The following is a 21,198-nucleotide window of genomic DNA, read 5'->3' as shown; positions in this document are numbered from 1 at the left end:
GATTCCTTTGCCCAAAGAGATATATCAGAAAGGAAAATATTGCTAAGAGAAATGCCAGAGATTTTACTATGTTGTCTTCTAGAAGTTTATGGGTTTAATTCTTTAGTCCACTTACAGTTTATTCTTTTTTTTTAATATTTTTTAATTGATTAAGATATTACATATGTATACCCTCTACCCCCCCTCTCCCCGCTCACCCCCTCACCCCCCCGTTGTCCGTGTCCATTGGTTAGGCCTATATGCTTGCATATAAGTCCTTTGGTTGATCTTTCCCCCTTGTCCCCACCCTCCCCTACCTTCCCTCCAAGGCCCGACAGTTCAATCAATGCCTCTCGGTCTCTGGATCAGTCCTTGTTCATCAGTTTATGTTGTTCATTATATTCCACAAATAAGTGAGATCTTGTGGTATTTATCCGCTCTCCAGTTCCATCCATGCTGTGGCAAATGGTAAGAGTTCCTTTTTCTTCTTCCTCTTCTTAAAGAATACCTTTCAGCATTTCATATAATGCTGGTTTGGTGGTGATGAACTCCTTTAGCTTATTCTTATCCGTGAAGCTCTTTATCTGACCTTCCATTCTGAATGATAGCTTTGCTGGATAAAGTAATCTTGGTTGCAGGTTCTTGCTATTCATCTCTTTGAATATTTCTTGCCACTCTCTTCTGGCCTGCATGGTTTCTGTTGAGAAATCAGCTGACAGTCGGATGGGTACTCCCTTGTAGGTAACTGACTGTCTTTCTCTTGCTGCTTTTAAGATTCTCTCTTTATCTTTTGCTCTTGGCATTTTAATTATGATGTGTCTTGGTGTGGTCCTCTTTGGATTCCTTTTGTTTGGGGTTCTCTGCACTTCCTGGACTTGTAAGTCCATTTCTTTCACCAGGTGGGGGAAGTTTTCTGTCATTATTTCTTCAAAAAGGTTTTCAATATCTTGCCCTCTCTCTCCTTCTGGTACCCCTATAATTCTGATGTTGGTACGCTTGAAGTTGTCCCAGAGGTTCCTTACACTATCTTCATATTTTTTTAATCTCTTTTCTTTTTTCTTTTTCGGTTGGGTATTTTTTGTTTCTTTGCATTTCAAATCTTTGACTTGATTCTTGGGATCCTCTTGTCTGCTGTTGGAGCTCTGTAAAGTATTCTTTATTTCAGTCAGTGTATGCATAATTTCTAATTGGTCCTTTTTCATGACCTCCATGGTCTCACCATACTCCTTGAGGGATTCATTAAATTTATCGGCGGTTTCCATAAAATTCTTGACAAACCTTATAAACGTGGCCTTGAACTCTATATCCAGTCGTCTGGCCTCCTCCGTTTCTGCCAATTGTGACCTGTTTCTTTGTCTCCGCATTTTGGCTGCTTCCCTGTGTTGATAGAGTGGCCTGCGCGCCAGGTGTCCTGTAGGGCTCAGTGGCTCAGCCTTCCCAGTTACCTGGGGTGGACACTCTTGGTGCACTCTTGGTGCCTCGCTTGTTGTAGGATCACTGGGAGGAATTGACCTCCAGGCCAATTGGCTGTGGGAAGCAGCTGTGTCTGAAGTGGGAGAATGGTCCCCCTCTGACCACTGGGTACAGTGGCTCCTGGATCTAAGGAGGTGCTAATTCAGCCCCTGCCTGAGGCCACACAGCCGGAGCCACGAAGAGGCTCAGCTGTGAAGCAATGCAAGCCGCTGCGGGGCCTTGGGCCTTTTCTTGGAAGTTCCGGGTCTGGCTGGCCCGGCTGCAGTTAGGTAATTATCAGGTTGCAAAGTTCTGGGGCATTCACATGCAAAAGCCTCTGCCGCAGCCCGGGTGGGGCGGTGTCTCAGGGAGTCAAAGGGCCAGAGAAAGAAGCAATGGCTGATTCTCCGCGCCCGGAGTCGCGCGTCTCAGTGTCCCGGCAATGGCTGCAAGCACCTCCGAGGGAAATCTGCCCCCAAGTTCGCCCACTGCCGCCTGAGAGAGCAGCCTCTCCCCGTATGAGACCTGGGTCCCCAGAGACTTCCCGGAACCGGAGATCAGAGCAGTCGGGAGCTTGTGATTCAAAAAGACAGCCGCGTCCTCAGGTGCCAGCCCCTTTCCACGCGCGCGAGCCGCCGTGTACCTCTGCACTCAGCCTCCGCAGCTCCTCTGGCTCTCAGCGTGCTTTTCTTTTCTTCTAGTTGTAGAAATTACACTCAGCCAGCCTTCCTGTTGTTTTGGACGATGTTTGCTCCGTCCTTTGGGCTAATTTTCAATTGTTGTGGGAGGCGACTATTTCCCGGTGTTTATCTATGCCGCCATCTTAGTTTTACAGTTTATTCTTGTGTATGGTGTAAGAAGGTGGTCTAGTTTCATTTTTTTTTTTGCATGTGTCTGTCCAGTTTTTTCAACACCATTTAGTGAATGGACTGTCTTTACCACATTGTATGTTCTTGCCTCCTTTGACCATATAGTCGAGGGTTTATTTCTGGACTCTCCATTTTGTTCTGTTGATTTGTATGGTTTTTTTTTGTTTTTTTTTTTGTTTTTTTTTTTTGCCAGTACCATGTTGTTTTGATTTCTATGGCCTTGCAGTATAGTTTGATATCAGGTAGCATGATACCTCCAATTTTGTATTTCTTTCTCAAGATTGTTATTGGCTATTTGGGGTCTTTTGTGGTTCTAGATAAATTTGTGGATTATTTGTTCTAGTTATGGGAAATAAACCATTTATATTTTGATTGGAATTGTATTAAATGTATAGATTGTTTTAGGTAGTATGGACATTTTAACTATGTTAATTTTTCCTATCCAGTATAATCTTCCATTTATTTGTATCTTCTTCAGTGTATTTCTTTAATGTCTTCCATAGTTTTCTGAGTATGGTTCTTCTATCTCCTTGGTTAAATTTATTCCTAGGTATTTTATTTTTGATGCAGTTGTAAATGAGATTGTTCTCTTTGGTTTACGTTCTGATAGTTTATTATTGGTGTATACAAATGCAAGTGAAAAGAAAGAAAAACAGGAAAAAATGCAATAGAATTCTGAATATTTATTTTGTATCCTGATACCTTACTGAATTAATTTATAAATTTTAGTAGTTTTTTTTTTGTTGGAATCTTTAGGGTACTCAACATAGAGTATCATGTCATCTGCAAATAATGATAATTTTATTTCTTTCCAGTTTGGATGCCTTTTATTTCTTCTTCTTGTCTGATTGCAGTACTATGTTGCCTAAGAGTGGTAGAAGTGGACATCTCTGTCTTGTTTCTGATCTTTTAGTTTTTCCCTGTTGAGTTTGATGTTAGTTGCATGTTTTTGATATATGGCCTTTATTATGTTACAGTGTGTTCTCTCTCCTTCTACTTTGCTGAGAGTTTTTTTTTTAAATAATAATTTTGATGTGTCTTGGCGTGGTTCTCTTTGGGATTATCTTGTAGAGGACTCTCTGTACTTCCTGGACTTGTGTGTCTTTTTCCTTCACAAATTAGGAAAGTTTTCCATCATTATTTCTTCAAATAGGTTTTTAATCCCTTGCTTTCTTTCTGCTTCTTGTGGTGCTCCCGATAATGCAGACATTGGTATACTTGATGTTGTCCCAGAGGACCCTTATAGCATTATCATTTTTTTAAAATTCTCTTTTAGCCCTGGCTCATTCACTGAGCATCGGCCCATGAACAGAAGGGTTACAGGGTCAATTCTGGTCAAAGGTTCAATCCCAGGCCTTGGTTGGGGAGTGTGTGGGATGAAACCAATCCATGTGTCTCTCTCACATCAATGTATCTCTCCCTCTGTCTCTAACACTCCCTTCCAACTCCCTCTAAAAATTACTGGATAAAATATCCAGTAATATGGATATTTTATAATATGGATATTTTATAATATTATAATATTTTATAATATTTTATAATAATGAAGATTAACAACAAGAATTCTCTCTCTCTCTCTCTCTCTCTCTCTCTCTCTCTCTCTCTCTTTTTCACTGCTCTGATTTGCTATTCTATGCTACCTTATCTTCCAAATTGCAAATTCAATCCTTTGCTTCATTTAGTCTATAGTTGGTTCCTTCTAGTGCATTCTGTATTTTTCACTGGTTCTTATTTATAGTTTCTGTGTCCTATTACTGTCTTTTCTTGTTTTCACTGAGTTCATCCGTTCTTCCCTGCATTTATTGAGCATCCTTTTAACCATTGTTTTGAACTCTGTATTTAGTAGATTGCTTGCCTTCATTGTTTTTAGTTCCTTTCCTGGGGATTTGTCTCTTATTATATTTGGGGCGTGTTTCCTTGTATTCTCACGTTGGGTACCTCTCTGTATTTGCTTTATTGTATTGGGTAGATCTGCTGTGTCTCCCCATCTTGGTATTTATTTCATAGGTGTCCTGCGGGGCTTGGTAGTGCTGTCTCCCTGATCACTAGAGCAAGGTGTTCCGGGAGTGTGTTATGTGAGCCCTCCTGTTGCAGTTGAGTCTTTTAAAAAAAGATTTTTAAATTTCTTTTTGGAGAGAGAAGAAGGGAGAAAGAGAGAGAGAAACATCAGTATGAGAGCAACATTGATCAGCTACCTCCTGCCTGCTCCCTAAAGTGGTTGAGCCCACAATCTGGGCATGTGGCCTGACCAAGAATTGAACTGGCAATCTTTCAGTGCACAGGAAGACAACCAACCTACTGAAGCACACTAGCCAGGGCTGTAGTTGACCCTTATTGCTGTTGGTGCATCCATGGGTGGGGTTAACCTTCTGGCTGTCTGACTCTGATGATTGGCCCTGACCTCACTGTATGAGCTGCTGGGCAGGGACTAACCCCATGAAGTAGAATTCACCCCAGCAGGGTCTGGTATCTGCCAAAATCTTCCTTTCGATGTGCCACTTGTGGGGCTAATTGGGTTGTGCTTTAATGTGGTCTGAAGCCTGCCACCAGGTTCTGAGGCCTCTTGGGAGGGACTCTGGTGCTGGTGAATATCAGATGCTGCCTGTGACTGGCACTGGGCTACCTGGTAGGATCTACAAAAGATCCACATTTCCTGCCTCTGCAGGAAAAGGGTGCATATGGGAGGAACCAAAGTGCATGCCATGTCTGGCCTCCATCAGCACTAAACCCATGGGCGGGGTCAGCAAAAGTCCCTAGGCACTCCAAGATATGCCTTTTCCTGCTGGCTTCCTGTTAGGCCCAATCACTAAAATGGCGTCTGGCAATATGCAAATTGAAGTAGGCTCTCGGGTTGGGGCCAGTGGTATTCACCAGGTTGATACATATACAAACTTGAAGCCAGTACTGCTTCTGAGGCCACTCAGCAAGTGTGTCATGGTACAACAAAGCCGGCTGCCAGCTGCCACCTGCATTGGGCCTACAGACATTTGTGGTGAGGTGGGTTCTGAGGGAGTCATCAGGGTGAGGCCAGCAGAGTTTACAGGGCTAAAACAGATCAATATTTGGTCATGTGGATAGAGAGCTTTCCACAGCAATGGTGGATCCAGTCAGCATGTGTGGGGGAAAATGACCCTCACCCTAAAGCCACCGAACTTAGTCTCCGACATCCCGTTTGTCTGCCTACACATCCTAAAGATCCCTCCAAGAAAGTCTGCACTGCCAACTCAGGTTGGCTGGTGGGAGCTTGGCAGGGCAGGGATACAGGTATTTGGGAGGGAGTACTAATGCATTCCACCACATTGATGCCCTGTGGAGGGGAATGCTCAACCCATGAAATATGGCATCTGTGGACTGTGGTTGGAGAGGATTTCAACACAAGGACCTTGCTGGCTGTCCCTTTAGCTCTCCCTGAAGCCACACATCCCAGTCTCTCCCTATATAAATCCAGTCTGCTCTGAGCTACCTTCCCTCCGCTGGAGCCCATGGTGAGTGGCTGGAAACGACATTTTCTGCACTGACTTTTTAAGAGGGTTCTTGGGTTTCTGGCAGACTCCCTTCTCTCCCTAGTAGATGGAATCTCTGATGACTTTCACAGCCAGGAATTAGGTGGGTTTCTCTTCCTTTTGTGGTGCTCCAGGCTGGGGAGCCTGTGTTGCGTTGAGCCTGTTGATCCTGACAGTGGACTTTGTAGGTGAAATATCTCTCCAGATTCTCTACTGCTGCAGGTGTGGGGCCACCTCTTTTTGAGCCTCAGTCCATCCTACCAGTCTCCAAGTGGCTGATTCTGTAAATCCTTGGTCATAAGACTTCTGTTCAGCTGGACTTCAATTGGTTACTTAGGTTGATTGTTCTGAAATTTAGTTGTACTTCTGGTTTGATCCTGGGAGGAGGTGAGTGTAACTTCCACCTACTCCACCACTGTATTGGATGCTGTTGGGGTTTTTTTTTAATTTAAATACTAACATTGAATCACCTCTCTGTTTAGCCATTATGTGCTTTGTGCAAAAAATAATTCAACTTGTTAAAATATCTGTTTTCCATATCCTACAAATTGAGGAACTGTCTTGTCCCATCATGTCTGCTATTTAGTAAGTGCCTAGCTCCTTATAGGTGCTTAAAAATATTTGTACAGTTAATATATACTATACTCTTGAAAGTGTATAAAGTTTAGCTGTTTGTGATCCTTGCTAATTAACACAAGCTAATATAGATTTAAACAATTACAGCATAACCGGGACAATTAAATTTTTTTTAAATTTGGCATTTTTGAGCTAAATCCCCAAAAGAGAATAAAGTGATAGGTTGTAGATATGATCCAGGGCAGAACTGAAATTATAATCTTAGTTTCCCTAGCACAGTGCCATAACTCTAGGAGGCTTATTATCTCTAGGGGGCTAAAGAGATTTACTCAGCTCCACAATTTATGTTGCCTTTTTATTATGTAAAAAGCAGTGTCCTTTGGACATGAAAAATGAAATGTGGGTGTATGAAAGTCAAGCCAGGCAGGGTCAGAGGGAAACCATAGCCTCCTCATCCTCATTTTGCTCTTCATGGCAGGAGAGGGACCAGGTGAGGATCACAGCCATCTCTGCCCTTGGGCACATGATACATCGAGTCAACAAATTCAGGCCTGGATATGCCATCAAGAAACATCTGTACAGTTTTTTAGTCCCGCTGCTGCTTAGCTTAGAGGACGACAACACAGAGGTGGTCAAGGTTTGGGTGACCTCTGTCCTGCCAACCTCAGCCTGATACAACCCCTTCCTGCTAGAGCACAGCCCCTTCCCTTTAGTCCTCTTTCATGAGCCTTGTCTGGGATCTGCATTCACTCTACACCAGTGGTTCTCAACCTTCTGGCCATTTAAATACAGTTCCTCATGTTGTGACCCAACCATAAAATTATTTTCCTTGCTACTTCATAACTATAACTTCATAACTACTGTTATGAATCCTAATGTAAATATCTGATATGCAGGATGGTCTTAGGCGACCCCTGTGAAATGGTTGTTCAACAGCCAAAGGGATCGCGACCCACAGGTTGAGAACCACTGCTCTACACCTCTTTGGTATCATCTTCTGGGCTGAATCTGAGCACTTTTACCCTCTATTGGGTGCCATCAGTCTTAGACTAATATGGTACTCCTCCCTGAGTTATGTACATATTTTCACATGATCAAGGCCCCTGATCCCAGGTACTAATCCTAACCAAACCCCTTGTGGACTAGTTTCATGGTCTGGCCTGGCTCTCCAGAATTATAGAAGGTAGACTATGGATTTCCTTGTCTCCATCCCATAGGCCTGTGGAGCAGCCCTGACTGAGTGGACTAATGTGATCGGCTGGTCATCCTTCACACAGATGTTTCAGCATACCACCCTCAGTGATCACATGCAGGTGTTGGAAGAAACATGCCATCACTTGGTGAGTGAGAGTTTCTGAGGAAGCCGGTTGCATGCTATGGACTCACTGGCAGGCTTGCTGGGCAAAGAGGAGAGGGCTGACAGAAGATATAATCTTTATTTTCCTTGATTCTCATTCTTTCTCATCAGCAAACTCTGAGAACCCACATTTGGGATGCCAGTCCCTGGATCTCCATATTTGATCCTCTTAGCATCCCAAACTCTGCCTCAGAGGCTAGGGACACCATGCAATGTTAATAGATGCCAATGGGATAGAAGCCTTCTGGTTAGAGGAAGAGATACAGACAGGAGTCCTCAGGGCTTGATATCAACAACCATGGTGGTAACGGTCTGTAGCTTCAGTGACTTCAGTGAAGTCAAGAACAGGCCATAGAGCAGGAATCCTTGTTGAAAAGTAAACATTTAAGGGCTACGCAAGTAGGTTAGGAACTAAATGATTAATTCTAATATTATGAATTTGAATGTTTTACATAGATAGAGCACTTTACCCTGTACACTTTAACATCCATTATCCCATTGGAGCCACTGGTAGGTTCGGCAGGTTTTATTTCAACACTTCAGATGAAAAAGCTGAGGCCAGTGTCAGGACCAGTATTCAAACATGCGTCTCCTGGCTCTACATCAGTTGTTTTCTCCCTTATCATGTTGGTTCCTAGGGGCAAAATTCTCTTAATGAACTTCCTGCTGAGTCTGCACTGTTGCTGGGGTGGGGGTGTCTGAGTGTCTAGGTTCACATCGTTTAAGCGGACTGAAGACAGAAAATGCTGCTGCTTGTGGACAAGGTGAGAGGGCCAAGGCTGCAAGACGGTCTTCAGTAGAGTTCCCAGCAGCCCCCCTCTCCTTGTCAGCATTACGCCTCTTTGACTTCACAGGTGAATACATGCAAAAGACAATTAGTGGGGGAGTTACTGTTTCAGAGCTTCAGCTTCCTGAAGAGCTCCGAGTCCTTCCTACGGACAGCTGCACTCCATTTCATAGGTAAGGGGTCCCTCCTGTCAATTCCTCCCTTCTCTCCAGCAGGAAAGCCCTCCTTGACCTTTCACTAAAGGGCTAAGCCAGAACCATGGCATGAAGAAGTTGGTTACTTTCCTAGCTCTGACCTGATTTGAGATATGCTGTCAGAATCCAAAATTTGTGTTAGAAAAGCCTGGGGAGGAGGAGTAAGCTATCCGCCTTTGTCCTGGCTCTGTGTGCATCTACCCACTTTGTCAGCATGCTGCTTTGTGAGGAAGAGAAATGTATGCATTTGGAAGGAAAAAGCTGTTGCTTCAACTGGAACCCCATGGATTTCCCAAAATATTTTTTGTTTTAAACTATAATAACAGTATGTGTTTATGTTAGAAAGCATAAAATATTCAGACTGTCTGAAAGAAGACAATGAGTAATACCAGAACTTACATCATTTGGATTTAACCACTACTAACACCATAGAATTATTTTTCTTAAAAATATGCTACACACACACACACACACACACACACGCACACACACATATAGCACTTTAAAAAATATATGTTTTTAACTGATTTTAGAGAGAGTAGAAGGGAGAGTGAGAATCATTGATTGGCTGCCTCCTGCATTCCCCCTACTGGGGATTGAGCCCACAAGCCAGGTAGGTGCCTTGACTGGGAATTGAACCATAATCTCTCGGGTCCTGGATCGATGCTCAATCACTGACCCACTGGAGCAGAGCTATAGAACTTCCATTTATTTGATTATTTTAACATTTTTATTGATTTTTTACAGAGAGGAAGGGAGAGGGATAGAGATTTAGAAACAAAACATCCATGAGAGAGAAACATTGATCAGCTGTCTCCTGCACACCCCCTACTGGGGATGTGCCCACAATCAAGGTTCATGCCCTTGACCAGAATGGAACCGAGTACTTTACGTCAGCAGACCAATGCTCTATCCACTGAGCCAAACCAGTTAGGGAAACTTTTAAAAAATAAACTTTGGTACACAGCTCTATCACAAATACAGGCATTACTTACTCATCAACATTATATTTAATGACTACATAATGTTAATTTTATTGTATAGATGGATTTATGAAACCAGTTCTTATTTTTGAATATTGAGACTGTGTTATCTTTTGTTTTTATAGACAGGGACATAGTGGTTAAATCTCTGTATGTCATCATGATTATTTTGTTAAGATACATTGCTTAAAAGTAGAGTTTCTGGACCCAAAGGGTATGCAGAATTTTAAGGATTTGGAACTGGCCTCTAAAAAGTTAGATTCATTTTCTTTAGTCACCAGTATGTATATGAGTATCCATTTTGCCAAACATTTGGCAACCCTAGGTAATATGTTTTTAAAATCATTACCAATTTGATAGGTGAAAATAAAGAAGCTTGTTGTTTTGGTTAATTTTTTTTTAATCAGCAGCTAGGTTATGTATTTTGTCCTGTTTATTGCCCATCCATATTTTACTTTTGCAAATTATTGACTTGCGCCCCTTGTCCATCTTTCTGTTGGAGTAGGAGCCCCATGAAGTTTAACATCCTTGGCGCAGGCTCCACTTATCAGCTGGGTCACAGCTGCTCTGAGGGCTGTTCTTTCACTAGGTCACTGACATGTAGCCAGCAAGGCATCTCTTACATACATTCCTTGCTAAAATCATTTTATAAATTTCCTTGTTCACTACCGAGCCTGGGGAAAAGGATGGCCCAAAGGCTCAGGAATTCTGGATGGACTTTACATCTGTTCTGTCTTTAGCATTAATAGCTGAGAAGATAAACCTGCATTCCATACATGAGGATGATGTGCAGCTGTTACAAAATGGTGAGTCTGGGCCTCGCACCTGGGTTCTGGGTTACATAAGGGGATGGGGCAAGATAGAAATTAGGAAGGGGCAATTCCTGATGTACATGTGACATTATTTTAAAAGTTTACTCTTACCAGTATAAATGTTATATCTAAAAGTTTAAGTGAAGAGAAGTAAGAGAAAGATAAGATTATTTGTCATCATACCAGTTAGATAAAAGCTCTGCTAACAACACGTTCTTGTCACTGCTCCTCTGTCCTGTGCTCTGGGCTGACCCTGCAGAGGTGTGTAAGGCAGACATGGTTCCTTTTCCCCCGAGGAACATGCAGTTTTGTGTTCTTTTTTACTGCCTTAAAATATTTTAAAATTAATTTATACTTATAGAGCCCTTGATATATTAATATTTAAGTTATTTCAATTTTTTTGCTATTCAAACAATGCTACCATGAACATTCTTATATATGCCTCCTTATATGCAAGTGTAATTCTTACTCCAGACTAGATACTAAAAACTTGACTTTTATCATGCATGTTGAACTTAACCAAGTTTAAAGTACAACATTTTAATCTTTCCTACTATGTTGACATGAATTTCAATCACCGCCTTTCCCAATTACAGACTTTTATTAACCAATATTTTAGTTCCTTTTGTAAAATCATAATTTAAATGCTATGATTATTATTGTTATTTTATACAAACCATAGATTTACAAAGTGTTATATGGTCACCATTTTTTTTTTTTTTTTTTTTGTATCTCTGACCATCCCTCAGGGGTCATTTTTCTCCATCCTTCTGGAAGTAACCTTTTAGAAGTTTCTTTAGTGCTGGTATCTTTTTCAAAAATCCTCACAGGAGGACATGTTTATTTCCTTCAGAGGGAGAGAAGGAGAGGGAGGGAGGGAGGGAGGGAGAGAGAGAGAAACATTCATCGGTTGCCTCCTGTACGTGCCCCGATAGGGGATGGAACCTGCAACCTATTGGTGTAGGGAATGACACTCCAACCAACTGAGCCACCTGGCCAGGGCTAGTGCTGGTATCTTTTTTTTTTTTTACACACTTTTTATTAATTTTTTTATTGATTAAGTTACTGCATATTAGTGCTGGTATCTTGATAATATACTGTCTTAGATTTTGTTTTGTTTGTTAGAATTTCTTCTTACCCTCATCCTTGCAAGATAGCTTTACTAGTTTTAAAATTCTACACCAACAATTAATTTCTCTCAGCATTTTGAAGACTTTCTGCTAGTATTTCCTGGCTTTCATTGTTGCTAACTAGAAGCCTGCTATTCTAGTGTTTTTGTTTTTTTTTTTCCTTTGTAGATAATCTGTCCTTTTCCTGTGGCTGTTTTAAGATATTTTAAAGTGTTACTTAAAAGTATAGAGAATCTATCTAATAAAGAGGAAATATGCTAATTGTCCTTCATGCCAATTGCAAAGATGGCAGTGTCCACAGCCAATAAGGAGGGAATATGCTAATTATTGCCCTGCCCTCAAAGATGGCCGCACCCACAGCCATAAGATGGCGGTGCTCAGTCCCCTCAGCCACGCCAGAGCGGCAGGCGCGCATGAAGGGAAGGCTGAGCCTGCCCTCAGTGGGCACGGCTGCTCCACTTGCCTGCTTCTGGAGACCTCCAGTCCCCTCAGCCCCCCAGTCACCCAGGTCCAGCCCGAGACTCAAATATCCAGGGCTAGCCGAGGCTTATGCTGCTGACAGGGGCAGCAGCAGAGGTGTGATAGGGCGTTGCCTTCCCCTGATCACTGGGTCACCTCCCACACCTGAGGGCTCCTGGACTGTGAGAGGAGCCCCATCCAGTGCATGAATTTTCTTTCACTGGGCCTCTAGTAATATAGTAACAGGTACCCATACCCCAATTTCAAGAAGTAGCAATTCATGGTCACCTTTTCTTTTTTAAAAGATATGTGGTTTGTTGTTGTTGTTTATTTCAGAAAGCGGAAGGGAGAGGGAGAGGGAGAGGGAGATAGAAACATCAATGATGAGAATTATCAATCGGCTGCCTCCTGCACGCCCCCTACTGGGGATTGAGCTCACAACCAGTCATGTGGCCTGACCAGGAATCGAACAGTAACCCCCTGGTTCATGAGTCTATGCTGAACTACTGAACCATGTTGGCCAGGTCTCCATTATTTTTAATCTTACCAAAGTCCTAAAAAAGAGGTAGGAATGGAAGTTGGTAGTGTGGAGAAAGAGGAGCTGCTATTCCCAATGTCCATCAGAAGAGAAAGTTTTACCTCACCTTTCAAAACACTTTGTTCCCTTCAGTCCCTGAAGAGCCACACCTATGTTTTATATAGGATGTACTTCTGCTGACTCCCTGCCATTGTTCTCTAGTAATTACATTTATTAATTATTGAAAACCTACTGTATACTATGTCCTGTTCTAAGCATGAGATACTGCAGTGAACAAAACTGATAACCTATCCTTCATGCAGTTTACATTCTAGTCGGGAAGGGAGGAATACCCCCTCAACAAATACGTAGATGTTAGATAAGCACTGTGGAGGTCACTATCTCCATAAGGCAAGGGGTAAGAAGGGCCGGAGTGGGGTCCGGGGTACCCCTCCGCTATGGGACATTTAAGAAGACAGCCGGAGGAAATGAGGGAGTGAACCCTATGACTCTTTGAGGGATAAGCACTTGGCATGTTCAAGGAAGAACAAGAAGAGCAATGTGATGGCATGGAGTGAGCAAAAGGACGGGCAGGAGGTGATGAGATCAGAGAACAGCAGTGGGGCCACGTTGATGCGGCCTTTAGCCACGGTAAAGATTTAGGGTTTTACTTGAGTGTAGGGTGCAGCATGGAACACAGTTCTTAACTCTGCTAATGGACACTGGGAAGAGTTTAGGTTGCTTGTGATCAATGGTGGGTGGTATAATTCATTCCAGGACCAAATGGAAAGGATTTTTAAATTACGTATTTTTCACTATTTTTCGTACCACGTTTCCTTCCTTGATGTAGAGACAAGATGAAGAGAATGTTTGCTTTTCTAGCTCCTGTTCCTATGTTTCAGCCCTTTTGTAGTTGAGACTGTTATGTGTTTGTCTGAAAGTCCTGGCATGAATGCCACAGGCTTGCTGTTCTGGTGTTGCAGATGCCTATCCTCAGGGGCTTTGCCCTCTAGTTTGAGCCCAGTTAGAGTTTCCTGGTGCCTGCTGTGAGGTAATATTTGAGGGATGCTGTTTGTGAGGTAATGGTGGAATCCTGTCTCAGAGGAAATGCCTAGCAAACAACTGGAGATAGACAAGTCCTTGTTGTCTTCACAGCTCTTTGTCCAGAGAGTAAAATGGTAAATGACTTCTAAGGGTACTTTCTTCCACAAAGTTTGCATTACTCAGACCACTGTCACATACTAGATCTCTTGATAATGAGCCATGTGAACTTGGGGTGCCTCAGTTTCTCCATTGGCATCATGAGGATAATAATGCTGATCTTGAACATTGTTTTGAAGATTGAACACAAAACATGGGAAGCACTGAGCTTTGCTGGGCACATAGATGTCCCACAAAACATCTGTGTTGAACTGACTCAGGCTTCTGGACCAGGGGAGGGGTGGTAGTGGGAGGGCAGGTAGGGAGTATCTTTGTAGCTAAGGGAGTATATTTGTTTCTTCCCAGAGAGAAGCCATTCTACTGCTAGCACATTAACCATCAGCTGGTAGCATCTGCCCTCTGAGGGCTTGACCCTGGCTTCAGTTTTGACTCTGACATTTTATATGCTGGCTGCCTTCTTTCAGGTTTTACAGTTGAGGTCTCTACTGTGTAGTAGATACCTATTCCAGCTACAATAGTACAATTTCAGGAAAAGTATATCCAGAATGGAAATCTTGGACTCCTAAGTCTATCAGAGAATTCACCTTGCCTTCCCCTTCCCACCCAGCCTCCTAGAAAGATGCCCAAATACCTAGATAGGAGGAATTTTTTCCCAAGGAAAATACTTCTAATTACACTTCCACCCATGTCTAGTGCTGAGCAAACCTGCGGTTGAGAAGTGGTTCTTTAAAGGATTGTATATTTCTCTATATAGTGCAAGCCCAACTCTCTTTTTTTCTATTCTAAATGAGATCAACGTGAAGCTGTAGACTTTGATGGCCTGGTTGGCTTTTAGATTTGTTGAGCCCACATTCTTCCTGTCCCTTTTCTCCTTTGCAATACTAGTAAGTAATTTCCTGTCTCCATCCCTCTGTTCCCACTCAACTCTGAGCTATGCACCCCTATTCCTTAACTGGACCACTTTGTCAGCTCCTGACATGCGGTTCCTCTCTCTACACTACTCTCCATGCAGCAGCCAGGATCTCCTTGAAACATGTACACTGGTTCATGGCACGCCTTTGCTTAAACCCCTTCAGTGGCTCTCCGCTGCTCTTTGGGTCAAAGTTTGGTCCCTTACCCTGGGTCACAGGATCTGAAAAATCTGGCTTCTGACTTGTCTCCACCCTTAGCCTACATCATGTCCCCCTCACTAGAAGGGGCAGCCACTCTGGCTATTTTCTGCAGGATGACGCAATCCCTGCCTCCACTGAGACACTTTCTGCCCTTGATCTTCATGGGGCTGCCATGGAGGCTGGCTCCCATTCTTTGCATCCCAGCTCAAATGTCACCTTCTCAGAGAGGCATTCCCTGACTGTCCTATCTAAAGGGGTCCTTCCCAATTAGCTGTTCTCATCGTCCTGTTACATTTCCTTGTTTGCACTTAATTTATGTTTTCTTTTTTCCTCCACTAGAATATTAAGTTCTATTTAAACAAATATCTATTTTTATTGACTTCAAAGAGGAAGGGGAAGGGAGAGGGAGAGAAAGATAGAAACATCAATGATGAGAATCATTGATTGGCTGCCTCCTGCACACCCCACACTGGGGATTGAGTCTGAAACCCGGGCAGGGTGCCCTGACCAGGAATTTAACCATGACCTCCAGATTCATAAATTGATGCTTAACTACCGAGCTGCACCGGCTGGGCTAGAATGTTCTTTACTGTGGGGAATCTGTCTTTCTTAGTCACTACTATATCTCTAGGAAGTTGCATATGCCACTTTCCCTTACACCCACTTGGTCAGAACTTAGTTATATGACCACACCTAGTTGCAAAGGAGGATGGGACACATTCTTTTTCTTATAGCACAGTGCATGATGATAGTACTGTAAACCTCAAGTAAGAGCTGTTGATCATTGTTTATAACAGTGAAAAAGTGAAAGCAGCCTTATTGTTCACTAATATGGTGTTCATCAAAGAAATTATGATAGAATCATGTGATTGGATATTAAGTTATACGGGGAAATATTTTATGGGGAGAAAAATGTTAATCCTATTTTTGTAAAACAAAGTTTCTATGTTAGATATTTAAGAAATACTGCAAGGACAGGTATGAAAATATCGTATTTTTTTTGGCGGGGTTGAGTGCTTTTTCTTCCTTTCCTTTTTAAAAAACAATTTGTATTTAAACATTTTCTGTAATCAAACAATATCCCTTTTACAATGACACAAACTTATTCTAAATGAAGTTATAATGTGACAAGTGGGGTGGAAAACAATGGAGTTTGGGTAAACAGTTTTTGGAGATTGAGAATCTGAGTTGACTTCCTTTCTGGTTTCAGCTCTTGAAAGTATGAGGAATGATCCTGTGGAATCTATCCAGATTCTGGTGACTACTCTTCTTCAAAATATTGAGGAATATGTTAATCCCAAGGACAGCTCCACTTCCATTATAAGTACTCGCTTCTTCGGATTATGTGCCAGGAAAGCCCAAAAAAGAAAGAGGCACCTATTTAAGACTGTCAGACGGGAAGGAGATAATGATACTGATCGGCCCAGGAATTGGCTCCTAGGCCCTCTAAATTTACTGTGCAGCTGGTGCAAGGGAGGGTAAAAAATAATCCCCTTCTAGTAGGCAACTTAGAAAAGTCAACACAGTCACAAGCACCAGAGTCTGAAAGTCCCCCTGAGGAAACTGAATTGAATCCGAAACAAGTTGCTCCTGAGCCACTGTGAACATTTAGAGCCGGTGGCTGAAGCCTTTTCCAGTTGTTTATTCAGAGTCAGTGCTGGACTCTGCCGTGGTCTCTCCCACCTTTTCTCCAACTGGATGGGCGACTTTGGTTTAACCCCAAATAGGTAGTTTTGATCTTAGAAGAGATAGTATAGTCCTTGTTCTTTATCTCCCCTAGGGTACTGTGAGCTATCAGTATATACATTTGTAAATAAACGTTATTTTTTCATCCTAAACAAAATGGCTTCCATCCTAGTTTGGTTAGGGGGTAAACCTGAGTGGCAGCAACAGCTCTGGAAGCAGTTCCTTCTACCTTCAGGTAAAGTTTCAAATGGCAAAAGGGAGGAGCAGGTTGGTAGAATCACAGGGCACCTAGTTCTCAATCTTTCCCTCACCTCTGTACAGGTTGCATGAAATTCACATGCTTGACACATTTCCACGGGTGTATTCAGATTTCAGGTTAAAGCATAAAAGGCGGGCTGTGGTTTACATACAGTGGAGCAGCAATGACTCTAACTCTCTCGCTCAAAAAGCACATCCAATAGCCATGAAAGCACATATTGTTTAGATAATTTTCAGTCCATTCTAATTTATTTATTTTTATTTTTAAAAAAATATATTTTATTGATTTTTTACAGAGAAGAAGGGAGAGGGATAGAGAGCCAGGAACATCGATTAGAGAGATCGATCAGCTGCCTCCTGCATGCCCCCCAGTGGGGATGTGCCCGCAACCCAGGTACATGCCCTTGACCGGAATCGAACCTGGGACCCCTGAGTCCACAGGCCGACGCTCTATCCACTGAGCCAAACTGGTTCGGCTCTTATTTATTTTTTTGAAATTATTCTAGAACTTAGATTTGAATCCTTGCTCCCTTTACCACAGACCAATTGTTACTGACTAGTTTGCTACACTCTTTCAGTACTCCTTGTGCCTGATTTTTCATCTACAAAATGGTATTATAATACCTCCTGGGTGTTGTCCTCCAGTATCCATCCTTCCCTTCTTCCCTGTTTTGTTATAAACTGTTATAAACTGTGCAGAACAAAGAATATGTATCCCATCCTCCCTTGCAGCTAGGTGTGGTCATATAACTAAGTTCTGACAAAGTGGGTGTAAGGGAAGTGGAATATGCAACTTCCAAGAAGTGTTCTTAAAGGCAGGGGCACATCCATTGTTGTACCACCAGTCTTCCTGGTGACTAGAATGTAAACATAGTTGGAACTAGGCATCTGCCTTGGACCATCAGGAGGAAGTGATATATTGGAAGTGATAGCAGAGCCAAAAGATAGACAGAACCTAGATCAGTTATGAGAAGAGATCTGTTTTCCAGTTTTGATAGCTTACCCTGAAGACTGTTTTTCTGGGGGATGTGGTAGAGATAAAATTTTATCTATTTTAACCAATCTTGAGTTTTCTGTCGCCATCAAATCCAATCCTGATGGATTTACTTAATCTTTCAACATTGCTATAAGGATTAAAAGAGATCATTAATATAAAGAGCTTAGCAGTTTGTCTGGCATGAAGGGAGAAGGCAATACTTTTTTTTCCAAAGTCATGAAACAGTTAGGCTATTGGAACTTAGTTCTGAGAACTTTGAAAGGGGTGAAAAAACCAGAGAACTAGTTCCCACTTTGGTCAAATTGACTAATGTTACTTCTTTGAAGTTAGCAGTGATCAGAATGATTTTGATTGTTTCTAAATTTTATGAACTTTTAGATAAATCTTTTTGAAACTTGGTTTCCTCATATAAAAATGAGAATATTTAAACTTTCTTCATGGGCTTTACAGAATTAAACAAAATAGTGTGATAGACTAGATATATCTAAGTGCTAAATAAATGGCTATAGCTATTACCCAGGTGTGATGGTTAATTTTATTTGTCAACTTGGCTGGGCCATGGTGCCAAGTTATTTGATCAAACATTATTCTAAATGTTTCTCTGAGGGTGTTGTTGGATCAGATTAACATTTAAATCAGTCAACTTTCAGTAGAGCAGATTATGTGTACTAATAAAGCCTAGGAGGCTTTGTGCGCAATATTGTTGCCACACGATGGCTGCCATACAATGGCTGACACACATGGCTTTATGTATAGCAAAGCTGGGGTCTGGCAGCTGCTCTGCACAATGAACCCTGGGGGTCCCATGGCTCCGCGCAGCATAGAAGAGGCCCATCCCAACGTCTCTCCTGCCATGCATGGAGGAGGTGGGTCACGGCAGGGGAGGGCTGTTGTGGGTGATAGGGCTGGCAGGGGAGGGAGGTTGGGCCAATCGGGCTGGCAGGGGAGGGCACTTGGGGGTGATCGGGCAGCAGGGGAAGGCAGTTAGAGCCCATGGGGCCGGCAGGGGAGGGCAGTTGGGGGCTCTCAGGCTGGCAGGCAGACGTGGTTAGGTACAATCAGGCAGGCAGGTAGGCGAGTGGTTAGGAGCCAGCAGTCCCAGATTGTGAGAGGGATATCTGACTGCTGGACATCCCCAGGAGCAGGAAGCGCACGGGCACCGGAAACAATCAGTGCTTCCAGGGGGGTTTGAGGGGCTGGGGCCTAAGGGAGAAATGATTTTAGAGGAAGCACAGAAGCTTGTGAGTGCAGGAGGCTTGGCTCCCAGGTCCAAAATCAGGAAAACAGCTCAGAAAGGAACCCTGAAGAAAGCCCCGGAAGTACCCAAAGGAAAGAAAGGTCTGGGCATCTCCACGGAAAAGCGAAAGGGCACGGGACACAGCAAGACCGGGCGGCTCTGGAAGCGAAAAGGAGCTTCAGGAAAGCGGCGAGCACAGGGGAGGGCGGGAGACTGCTGTGAGGCGGGCCCGGCGTGGGGGTGGTGTACTGGGCTGCATATCTGGTGCTTTGGCCAGACAGGTCATGCTGTGCTGTCTGTTCCTGGAACACATAGATAGGAAGGTACTGACATCAGGTCAGGCCTTGAGATATGGTCTCAGGGTCCCTCCTCAATATGCTGTGCTCTCTGTTCCAGGAAAACATAGATAGGAAGGTGATAATGCTATACGGTGTTGGGAACAAATTGCGTAAACAAGGCTTTGTAACTTTGTGGTTTTTGCAAATAAAAAGGCTGTAACTCTTGCAGTCATTACTGCATTTCAGCCTCTGCTTCGGCAGAGTGCTGGGACTGTGGTCAGCTGGCCAGCTTAATAAAGGCTCTTAAATTTAAATTCTGAGTCGGTGGTCTATCTCGCTGAGCCAACCCATAACATTTGGAGGCCCCAGTGAGATACCCGGCAGGGAGGAGAGGGACCCCCTATTCAAGGCAGGAGGCTCTCCCCCACTTGTCGCAGGGCACTCAGCGAGATACCCCACACCTGTGAAGAACGACTACCAAGGAGAACTCCATTCCACCCAAAACTTTCAATTTGGAAACTGAGCCACCTGGACTCTCGAGAGAGGTAAGGACCGGTCGTTAAACAGGAATTGGGACGTTCCACGGAAGGACATATATGGAGGGCTGGACGCAGCCGTACTCCTGGTCCTGACCTGCGGCCACGACGGTGGCCGGGGTCCTCGTTTGTGCGGCTGTAGGCTGCAATGGGTTTGTCTGTCTGGTATTTATTTGTCTTGGTGTTTATTGACAAAAAGTTGTCTGCTTCTGTGTACACCCTGCTGCAATGTTTTTTGAAAAATTTTCAGGACTTCAAGGAGCGAGCTGCAGGTTCCGGGCAACCTTAGGTTGCATTTGGCTGGTTTGTTTTGTCTCTGTTCTTTGTTGTCTTTGTCTTTGTCAAAAGGGATAGGGTCAGTCATCTTCGTCGACCCCCTATCAGTCAGGCCCACTCCGAGTGAGTGGAAGGGGAGCTTGATCACCTCCCGGGAAGCCATAGAGCTCCCTTAGGCAATTAGTCAGGAATTCGTTGGATTATTTAAACTCTGAGTAAACATTTGGTAGAAGTCAAAAACTTGGACTGTCTGGTATATGAATGTAAGTGTGAGAGTCTGTGTGAAGCGAAAGCTACTTTGATTTATTCTGCTTTCTGTGAACGGGAGTGGCCCACTTTCCAGGAGGGGTGGCCGGATGCAGGGTCTTTTGATCTGACCACTGCCTACCGGGTCCATTATGTCATATACGGACGCCCAGGGCATCCTAATCAAATTCCTTATATTCAGGTTTGGGTTGACATATTGTCCAAGAAACCCCGGTGGATGAGGGCTTGCCTCCCGAGCGGAAAATTGGGACAGAGACAGACAGTCCTCTTGGCTTCGGCCCAGAAGGACAAGACTCCCCCTGTTCTCCAGGGTCCAAGTGAGGAGGCACTCCCCAGGGTCAGGCCTCCCCCATTTGCTCCCCCACCCCCCAGCCCTACGGTGGCTAAAGACCCTGGCCCGGAACCTTTGCCTCCTCCACAGCCGGTTTCCTTTCCTCCAAAAACACCAGTCCAGGACCCAGTTTCGTTCTCCCCTCCTCACATTAGGCAAGGGACAGCATATGGAGAGAGAGAGGGAGAGGGGTAGAACCGGCAGGACCCAGCGGCATCCGCCAGTCCTGCAGTTCCTATGCTGCCACTACGGCAGGCAGGCCCGTTAGATTTGGGTCCAGACGGGCAACCTTTCATGGTCTATGTCCCCTTTTCTACCAGTGACCTGTACTATTGGAAGAACCAGAATCCTTCTTTCTCCCAGAACCCACAGGGGTTAATCTCTCTTTTAGAGTCTGTGTTTTTTTTACCCATCAACCTACCTGGGATAATTGCCAATAGT

The 21,198-nt window shown here is 43.6% G+C and overlaps 1 protein-coding gene across 1 annotated transcript in view; it reads left to right on the top strand.

Annotated features, from left to right (window-relative positions):
- The window catches only part of LOC308513847 (maestro heat-like repeat-containing protein family member 1), a gene marked incomplete at both ends in the record, with an annotated part of 76,835 nt that extends 56,088 nt beyond the window's left edge, over window positions 1–20,747 (top strand). Inside the window, 6 exons of the mRNA XM_081083948.1 lie at window positions 6,858–7,016; window positions 7,597–7,719; window positions 8,591–8,696; window positions 10,441–10,506; window positions 16,102–16,215; window positions 20,632–20,747. Of these exons, the coding sequence (XP_080940074.1) occupies window positions 6,858–7,016; window positions 7,597–7,719; window positions 8,591–8,696; window positions 10,441–10,506; window positions 16,102–16,215; window positions 20,632–20,747 (684 nt within the window). The remainder of the gene's footprint in view (window positions 1–6,857; window positions 7,017–7,596; window positions 7,720–8,590; window positions 8,697–10,440; window positions 10,507–16,101; window positions 16,216–20,631) is intronic.
- Window positions 20,748–21,198: the final 451 nt, after the last annotated feature.

The sequence above is a fragment of the Myotis nattereri genome (assembly GCF_964212035.1).
Source record: "Myotis nattereri genome assembly, chromosome: 2".
NCBI lineage: Eukaryota > Metazoa > Chordata > Mammalia > Chiroptera > Vespertilionidae > Myotis > Myotis nattereri.
The sequence above is the reverse complement of the archived record's forward strand: the minus strand, read 5'-3'. Positions and strand labels throughout refer to the sequence as shown.